Below are 9,995 nucleotides of genomic sequence, written 5' to 3'. Positions count from 1 at the left end.
CAGTTCTAGGCACAGCCAAGATACTGCGCAGAACCCTCAAGCTCCCAGGCCTCTGGTAGAGGACCCGAGCTCAGAGGATGAAAGAGAGAGACCACCCGCAGAAGGGTGAGAAGGGAATTATATATATATATATAATTATATGATTCAACATAAAAAAAAGTGTGAAACAGAGCCGGCTTAAGGTACATGCAAGTTAAGCGGCTGCTCAGCTCCCCAACACCACCAGGGGCCCCCGAAGACAATCATATGATTTTACTTTGTAGTGAAATACTGCACTTTTGGCACATTTCACATACCTGTTCCAAATTAAAAAAAAAAAGAAAAAAAAAAAGATGTTAGTCTTGTTGACTGGTTCACTGTAAAGCTTTTGTTTGCAGAAGTTGCAAAGAATATTTTTCCTTGTTTGCTACTCCTGTCCTTTAAGGTTAAAATCAATAGCCAAAGTAATACCAGTATCATGTTGTCAGATTACAAATTGCACCAAAAATAGTAGATATGCTACAGCCATAGTGTAGCCTCAGAATGATGAAGTATCTGTTTTTGACATGTTGGTATGAAGGCCCCTGAATTAAAATCTGATTAGGGCTCCAAAAATCCCTGATAAGAATCTACGATAATTCAGCTCTTGTTTTGAAAACGGATTGAAATTGTTTGCAGTGTCATCTCTCCACTCTGGAAGTAGAAAAGTTGTAGAAAGTTATTTCAAAGCCAAACTCTCGTGACAGAAAAAGAGGCAATAAAGACCCACGCACGTGATGAGTACGTCAGCTGCTTATGTCAAAAATAATAGAATATACTGATGCATTAATCTATTTTGTCTTTTTATTTTCTCTCAGACTGGGCTCAAACAATCGTTGACTTCCCAGCTGATCAATCCGATGTGCTTGTAATCCAACATCCTATCAGAGTATCACGTTGATCCCATTTACCTTTTTGAAGACCTCTGCTCGCAGTCTGTTGGTTTGAGATATAGCCCGTTTTTTCTCCTCCTCCTTTTTCTTTGTCACCTCCGGCAGCTTGTTGTAAATCCTTCAGACGCAAAAAGAAAAAAAAAAAAGAAAAAAAAAAGAAAATTCATACAGGGCAGAAGAAAATACTATCAGAAATCTAAGGGTGACTGAGCCATGCCAACACACTGGTGTCTTGGAGACAAGGTGTTATCAAGTAAGACTACAGTCTGGAAAAATAAAAAATAAAAAAAACACCTGGATCCACAGATAAACACTCTGCAAACACACACTCCCCTTTATCACGTGCAGAACTACTGCCATTTTTTTTTCTTCAGGAGATCCACCGAGTGAGATAGTGTTGCTTTTGAAAAAAACAAAAAAACCAAAAAAAAACAATTACAATGGGAAACCTTCAACAGATCAGGCGTGTTTTACCAGATAAGCAGAGAGAGAGAGAGATAAGATGTAGAGGTTACCTCATATCTTCTGCCAAGACATTTGAGCATCAAATTTGTTGGGTGTCAACAGCATGTGGATGCATGCATGTGTGTGTGTGTGTGTGTGAGTGTGTGTGTGTGTGTGTATTGATGGGATCGACTGCACTATGAAAACGAGAATGAAAACCCCACACGACTCCCTTTGAGAGGGGGTTAGTTTAGAGGACTCACCGTCTGGACCTGAGCTGCATCTCTCTGCCTGATATAGAGCGCTCTCTCGGCTTGAAAAGGTTATCTAGGACACACACATCCACAGCCCAACAAGCACACAGGAATAACAAACAGGAATTAATATGGAAATCAAGCTTGCATATGTAAATACACACTGATGGATGAGCTTTCCAGTTTAGACTGTAACACCGTCCTCCATTAGTCCACTGACACAAAAAAAACCCACAGACACAGAGACACAGAGACACTGAGACACTGTCACACACACGCACGCACGCACGCACGCACGCACGCACGCACGCACGCACGCACGCACGCACGCACCATAACTTTTTTGTACTGGCAGATCCAGTTCTGGTCCTGTCAATTCTGTCAGACTGAAAGTGAAGTGAAAACATCAAGGTATAATTGGACAATAAGCTTTAATTTCTCCTTCATGACACATAAAAAACTATAAGCTTATTGTTCCCTGCTTCTGTTTTTCCAGGGTCGGATAAGCAGGATGGATGGATGGATGGATGGATGGATGGATGGATGGATGGATGGATGGATGGATGGATGGGTGGATTGTAGGCTAATTTAAATTAGTTACAACGATGACCAAAAAGCAATAAAAGTCTGAAGAACTACTTTTTCAAGAGTCAAAAAACCAAATCAAAAAATATTTTAAGTTGTACAGTTGAATTGTTTCCTCTTTGTAGGGCTTTATTTTATTTTTTTTCTTTATTCATTTCACATTTTTTTATTATCTGGCCAACCTGAATTTATTCAAGATTCTTTAGCTCCTCTGTAGTACTCAATGATGGCCACCAGAGAGCAAAGTCGGTGAAATGCTGCTCCACTAACAAGGGGATCACGTGCTATTCCCTTTTTTATGAGCAAGCCTGCTGAGACAATGAAATTAAAGATGATTACTAAATAAACAGTGCATCGTTCCACCAATTGGTAAAAGAAATGCCATGACGTGTTCACAGGTTTATTATTAATTCGTTACGGTTTCTGTTTTTCTCCAGAAATGCACTTGCTGACGTAGGAGCACTTGACCCAGCAGTCCAGGAATTTGACAAATGTGCCCATGTCTGCAAAAGTGATGTAACATGATAAAAGATGAATGTAGGAGAGGAAAAGAAAGCATCTGCTCTGAATACGTTATATATCTTTTTTTTTTTTTTATCTATCGTCACCAGGACTGATGCATCACATGTACTTCTTTATTGCAGAAAGTCCTGGGATAGCAATTTCATATGATCAAGAGTTGATTGAATACTTCTGTCAACACTGATGATCTGACAAAAACTGAGTCTGTTTACTAGTGGGTGTTACACATTGCGTTACTTCCTAATGGCTTATTTTTGCTTTTTCTGATTCGGCTGTACTTACCACTAAGTGGATCGGGTGTAGTGCAGTGCCTCTTTTGCTTGCCTTGTTCTTCTGTTAGGCCCAGGGCTAAATTTGAGTCCTGCAGAGCTTTCCTTCTCCTGGCCTTCTGCTCCAAGTGTCTGACCCGACCCTGAGATCGGCTGATGAAGTCTGGTCTGAAAAGCTCTAACGCCTCCTGGAAAGGAAAACACCCGTAAAATTATGAATTGTTCTCTTTGCAGCTGCACTTTATTTGAAGGAGTGACCATAAAACTGACATGACACTGTCATAAACATGACATACCACCTATTATGAACATGAAGAAGTATTTATGAATGTTTATGACTGTTGTCACAAAGTGACATTTGGTAAATGATGACACTATTAATGCAAGGTTGCTTTAAACGTTGCATTAAAAGTCAATTAACAGCGCCGTCTTTGCATTAAAGTGTCATTACTTACCAAATAATGCAAAGTTGACACTTTTAATAAACTTTTAGTGCAACTTTTAAAGCAACTTTTATTACCTTTGTTTTTTAAATCTACCGTTGAAAACATGGAGATATTTAAGATTTTTTAAGACCTAGAATTGACATGATTAAAATTTTTGCAACTTTTGTCTTTTGATAAAATATCTGTTATTTAGTTGAACAGATTAAACGGGAGCATGACACAGTTTTAACCATTAATGCTGGAAGTGCTGTGGTGGGGCAGGGGTGAAGCACAACCCACATAAGGAAGTCTTAGTCCTCGACACAGCCGTCTCAGGTTCGGTTCCTGGCCTAATGACCTTTGCCACATGTCTTCCCGTTCTCTCAATACCCTACTTTCCTGTCTGAACACTTTAAATAAAAGGCCAAAAAAAAAAAAAAATGGATGCCATGTGTTTGGTGACCATATTTTTAAAATACACATTATTCAGAAAAAGGGTATAAAATGGGCTTCTTTCATGAAATTCTCCTGTCGATAAGTCAACAGTTTTGTTCAACAAATCCTCACAGTTCCAGTTTTCTACTCCATTAGAATGCCGAATGTTCTTAGTCACTTTTCTCGAGAAAGGTATTTTATATTTTTGCTACTTTAAAAGAGAATTCTTGAGGAAAAATAAAGTATAGAAATGTGACTCATACTTTCAGGCTCAGGGTTTTAAGAATGCCTCCCACAGAATCGCTCTTCAGTGGTGAGCGGTGACGACAAGTGGAAATTATCTGAGGTTCTGTGGATTTGCCACCTTCTTGTTCTTCATCTGTCTTTTGACTTTCTCCTTGCTTGCTCATCATGCTCCCTGAATCTACTAGGGAGAAAAAGAAAAAAAATAATAATGTTACATCACTCAATACTAGAAATACAGGGAAAATATAATTTCTAAGAAGCATAAAAAAGCACAATCAACTTTGTGACAAATAGGAATTTAGAAGCATCTGAATGCAGTGGTTTTGCTGTTGCTTTTCCGCCTGTTCGGTTCATTCTCAGTGGCCATGAGTTTCTAGCGAAGCTTTCATTATCTTGAGTAAAACAGTGAAGAACAGACCTCAAAGTGAACCCAGCACACTCCCATGCTTGCAGAAACACACACTACCCCCACAACTCATAAGGAGTAAAAACAATCCAGAGGGAACAAGAGCGTGGCCGATGAATAATGTAAAAGATAGCATTGCATTTATTCTGCTCCCGTAACCTCTTTCTTGTCCCCCTTTTTTTAGAGCGTATATCTCTCAGCTGAATACCCTGCAGTAATCATTTAGCTTGTTTTTTTGTTTTTTTTGGACTGCATCACCAGCATGTGGTGTCACTGGTCAAGCTTTTGTTATATGCTATATTTACTGTAACAAAGTAAGTCTGCCTAAAAAAAAAAAAAACCTTACACGTCCCACAGAGAGCTGAGACATTTTAATAATTAAAAAGTATTGTGTGCTGCAGATGTTTTTTCATGAGACAGCAAATATGAAAGGGCAGGTCCTTTCTGCTGCAGCCTTCGCCATCATTACTGGAAGATTTCGTAAATTAGTTTATAGTCCATTATGTAATCTTGGCTCAGATCAAATAATCATTGTTAATTTACACCTCTACATCTACATCCTAATGCGCTTATCTTGTTTTATGCCTATTGCATCCATAAAGTATGTTGTTTTATTTTTTATGAAGTAAACATTGAGAGAGTCAACAACTAAACTAAAAGGTTAACAATTTTTTTTTTTTAAACTTTACAAACAAATCAAAAACAGAAAAATATGGGACCTGGATAAAAATGTACTTGTGTCAGGAAACATATTTGTAAAAACATAGTCCCTTAAAACTCATCGATACCCTAACTGGGCCTAGTGAAAGTCCAAAGCGTACTGCTAAAACAACACTCCAGTAGTAAAAAGGGGAAATGTGTAAATGTATGGTAAAGTCAAAGCCTAAACCTCAAGTTACGTGAGAATTTGTGGTCATGTTTTAGGAGTAAAAACAGTAACACTTTACTTGAAGTGGTGTGCATTAGACTGACACGACACTGTCATAAACATGACATAACATGAACATGAAGGCGTAATGCACACAGACGTTTCCTGGTATTTTGTCCTACTTGTTGCTTGTTTCACAATGAAAAGAAAATGAAATATCCAAAGTTGTAGACATGTTCTGTAAAAGAAGTGCTGCAAACCATAAAACAATCCATTTTGATTCCAAGTTGTGGGGAAGCAAAATACAAGAAATGCTTTCTGGATTTTTTTTTTTTGCATTTTGGTGTAAATGTACTTCAACACCTTTAGACATGAAAAGAATAAATAAGCATATGACTGAAATTTAACTTTCAGACATAACTTTCATTTTTTTTGTGATTTTATTTATTACTTTCAAATAATTAAACTTCAAAGCCCAAGTTTATTAAAATTTGACAATGTCTGTTACTGTTTGCCAAATATTCTAATACACATTGGAATATAGTCAGAATGTTTTGCCTTACTTTTGCTTCTTGGTACAATTATAAGCCAGTTACAAATCAAAACTTATTTAATTTCAGTGTAATTATTTTTTTGTTTTATTTGTATTTTTAGTCCCCTAATATGTAACATTGTCCTGTTTTAACTGTATTTGTGAACAAGTTAGCTCTAAGCATGGTTTCACGGTTAGGATCACACTTGGTTCATAATCAATGCCACAAAGTAACATTTCTGCTAAGCTGTATTTTTACCTATTCTTTCAATTTTTATGTAAAACACAGTTCTCCCATCTCGTTTAAGGACATCAGGCATTCAGCTTTAAGCTTACTCAGCTTTTTACGTTTTTCCTGGGGAATGTTCAACAAAACATGTAAGCCTCTAGCGTTTCCTTGTGCTTTCGGTATAAATGTCTGTGAGTCCATTCTGAAATAGTACAGTGTCATTTCAATGCAGCAGTCATTTCTTATCTTCACGTGTTATATTTCAGTCTAGAAAGTCAAGACGTATAAAGGGATGTGTTTGCACTTTATTTAACTCTGTTTGAGCTCAGCATGTTTCTTTGCCAACTGGGATTTATCTTAAACAATGTAAAATCGCAGTGGAAACCGTGTGGAAGGCGTGTGTGGGTCTATTAACAATGCATGAGATAAAAAAAAGTAAGAGGTGAGAAGCAGAAAGGGAAAAATATATATATATAAATAAAGAGATTATCCACACTGTAAGACCAGCTTGGCACATAAATATGCTGCTTGACGTTTTAGGATGTTCGAGAAACGTGTGCTTGCTGATCGATCACTCTGAATTTTCAGCTGAAGGTGGCGAAATTCATACCTGGGCCATAAGTGAACGTGTGCTGCATGTGCCTGAAATTGCTCAAAGCAGAGACGGCTGCCTTATTTGCATTCCCCTTCTGCTTTGCAGCCTTTGTGTTCGAGGCAGATGGCTCTCTGAATGACAATCCCAAAGAAGTGCTGCGGCGTTGCTTTTCTGAGTCATCATCCTTACTGTTGGCGCCACAAGCAGGTGCCTTTTGATTGGCCCTGAGTCCACGGCGCTTTGATAGAGGGCTCCCCCTGTGATCCGGTCTCTGCTCTTGGCCATTGCACCTGTTGAAGTTACCTCTTCTGTACGCCTCCTTTGTTTTGGCTGTTTTCTTATCTACGGCGGATCCAAAGAGAGATTGCTCACCGAGCTGACAAGTCAGGGCAGACCTGTGCAGAGGTGCTTGAACTCCTCTTGTTCCTGCTGCAAGTTCTGCGAGCGAAATGCAAAGCGACTTGTCCAAAAACACGGCAGAGCTACAAGACCTCAGAGGCATCTCACGATGGATGCACACCCTGTAGGAAAGCTCTGAGGAAGACGGTTTCGTTCCTGAGGAATTTGTCACTCCCTGTTTTTGCTCCTTCTCTGAACAGTTTGTTTTGCATCCAACAAGTTGTACCTTCATCACTCCTGGATCTGCTACTGATAATCCGTTAGCTGGTGAGCGGACTTGTCTTGGACTGTTTGACATGAAGACAGCAGGATCCAGCTGGATGTCCGAGATCCTCATTGGTGGTTAGGATGAAGCTCTTCAGATTATTCTAGCGTAGCTGAATAATGTCAGAGGCTGGCTAAAAACACTACTTGTAAACGGATGAGTGAAAGGAGAAAATGCCTTTCTCTTTTCCTGCCACACCAGGTCAAAAACTCCCCCGAAGGATCACTTCCTTCCCACCAGCTCTCCTCTGTCTCTTGCCCCCACCTCACTCCAGATGACTGGACATTCTTGTGCAGCGAAGCATTGATGTCCTTATTAAGCACTCTGAAAAAAAAGAGAGAACATTTTTTTTCTAATGATATCTTTGCAAAATGAAAGATTATGCAACTAAAAAACAGTAGACATGCTGAAGACGCAAAGCTCGTAGGTGTTTTTATGTGTTTACAGGGACCTATTACACACTCTTTCGCACAACATATTTTTGTTTCAATTGGTGTTTCCATGACAAAGGAGAGCATAGGGGAAAATTTTCTTTATAAAATAATAATAATAATAAAATAAAATCCTGATTTTCTGATGAAGTCTCCAGTTTCTGTCATATTTCAACTTCTTACTTCAGTTGTCAGGAAAGCCCACAGAAAAAAAAAAAAACTAAACCCAGTCCTCTGCTGCCACTGCAGAGCTAGTTTGCATTTTCACCAGTCAGCTTTATCTGGGCCTTTCTACCATCTGAAAATGCTTTCCTTGAAGCCAGTATTACCCAACCTTTGCCTCTAACTATTGTTTCTGACCAGTTTTCCTTACCCTTGAGAGACGTTTACCCAACGTCTGAAGGTGGGACCGTCATGTTTCACCATGAGAATTGTGTGGACAGTAAAGCATTTAATTTTTTTTTTTTTTCAGGGAAAGTCATTTGCAACCTGAAGTATAGAATAACTTATCTCAGCATGGAACTAAACATCCATGGGGTTTTTGGAGAAACATTTAACAACTTTCTGGGAAATTATTCCTTACCCTTTCTGGTGAGCACCTCAGGCAAACTAGCACACTGTTAAAAGAAATAAATTAGCTTTGAAAATCAACAAACAGCTACACCTACAAAGAGCCACAGAGCCTTTCCAGTTCTCACCGAACACAAAACTTCCTTCCATTTAACAAGCTGGTCAGAGCGCACAATAATGTAAAAATCAAGTTGATGCACCTGAAAAAGTGCCAAATTTGTTATCAACTCTCCTCCTGTGATGAAATATCTACAGCTTTATTTCTGCCAACACTTCAATATTTGATTATTTACTCCAGCTCATCATTCCATATTTATTCAGAACTCATAGCTCATTCCCACTCATCACGATCCAAAAATAAAAATAAAAGCTCCCTCATTCCGGCTTTCTGCTACTCAGCTCATGGCAGCTCATCAGGCCTAGTTGCAGACGAATTTTGGATGATTCATTAAAATAAAGCTCAGTAAACTGTTCAGGATATCCCCCACCTTCTGTCCAAAAGTCATTGAAGATAAGCACAAACACCCTTGTGACCTGGCAAGGACAAGATGGATGGATTGATGGGCAGATGAACATGAAACCAAAGCTTGAATATTTCAAACTCTTGTATCAAAGATGCTGCTCGTTTTTTTGACCACACTCAATGATATCCACTGTGTCCTTTTTAATCCTGGTGGTGATCAACAGTGTCCTCAAATGAACTCGTAAGACTACTGCTGTCCTGTATCAGTCAGTAAATTTAGTTTCTAATAAACTCTTTAAGCAAACTTGTCTGGTTCACAGAGAATAAATTGGGCTTGGAATCTAGTCAAAGTAAATTCAAATTGTGCTTTTGGCCGGCTATCATATTTTCAAGAACATTGCAATGTAAGAACTATGACAGAAGAAGAGTAATTGTGCTTATCCTGCTTGTTCTACTATGAATCAACTACATGGGAATGGAAGCTCAGACAACTCTGTAATGGAAATTTATGGATTCACAGTTTCAGTTAAACTAATTTCCTTCTTGGATGGGACTTTCTCCCCCTCAGCCAGCAAGTCAAACTAATAGCAAATATATCACTTTGTTCCCTAAAAAGCAAATATTTAAAAAAAAAAAAAAAACAGCCCCAGATACAAGCTATTTTTCTTTGTTAGATATCAAATTTAAAGTTTCAGCATAACTTTCAACAACATGAGCGCACGTCACATTTTTGTAAAACCTGCCAAACCACTTCCTTCCCACCAGAAATGACAGAGAATGGATGTTTTTTTTAAAGGAAGTTGAGCTTCTAAAACAATAATTATAAACTCTTGGATTTTGAATAGCCAGTTAAAATATTTGACGCTGACATTTGTTACTTTGAAAGTCCAGCTGTTGCAGTTTTCAAATGTTTGCAATTTATTTTAACGACTTGAATGTTCAACAATCAGAGTCCACAGACTCCTCTAAACAGCTGCCCGCCCATCCATCCATCCATCCATCCATCCATCCATCCATCCATCCATCCATCCATTGTGAAATATCTGGAAATTTAGTAAAATGTTTTGAATGGTTATTTTTAGGGCTGAAACGATTCCTCGAATGATTCGAGTACCTCGATTACTAAAATTCCTCGAGGAAAATTTA

General features: G+C 38.5%; 1 protein-coding gene across 2 annotated transcripts in view; it reads right to left on the bottom strand.

Annotated features, from left to right (window-relative positions):
- LOC103133562 (uncharacterized) overlaps positions 1-9,995 on the bottom strand; it is a 16,568-nt gene that overhangs the window by 3,329 nt on the left and 3,244 nt on the right. The window contains exons 2-6 of one of the 2 annotated variants that reach the window (XM_007545348.2): positions 6,737-7,709; positions 4,109-4,272; positions 2,999-3,173; positions 1,619-1,682; positions 930-1,029 (exon numbers count right to left, since the gene is read on the bottom strand). In XM_007545348.2, the coding sequence (XP_007545410.1) occupies positions 930-1,029; positions 1,619-1,682; positions 2,999-3,173; positions 4,109-4,272; positions 6,737-7,457 (1,224 nt within the window). In that variant the 5' untranslated portion in view covers positions 7,458-7,709. The remainder of the gene's footprint in view (positions 1-929; positions 1,030-1,618; positions 1,683-2,998; positions 3,174-4,108; positions 4,273-6,736; positions 7,710-9,995) is intronic. The other variant, XM_016667976.1, reaches the window with a different exon arrangement.

The sequence above is a fragment of the Poecilia formosa genome, unplaced genomic scaffold (genome assembly GCF_000485575.1).
Source record: "Poecilia formosa unplaced genomic scaffold, Poecilia_formosa-5.1.2 Scaffold12, whole genome shotgun sequence".
Classification (NCBI taxonomy): domain Eukaryota; kingdom Metazoa; phylum Chordata; class Actinopteri; order Cyprinodontiformes; family Poeciliidae; genus Poecilia; species Poecilia formosa.
Note: the sequence above shows the minus strand (reverse complement) of the source record. Positions and strands in the feature narration are given on the sequence as shown.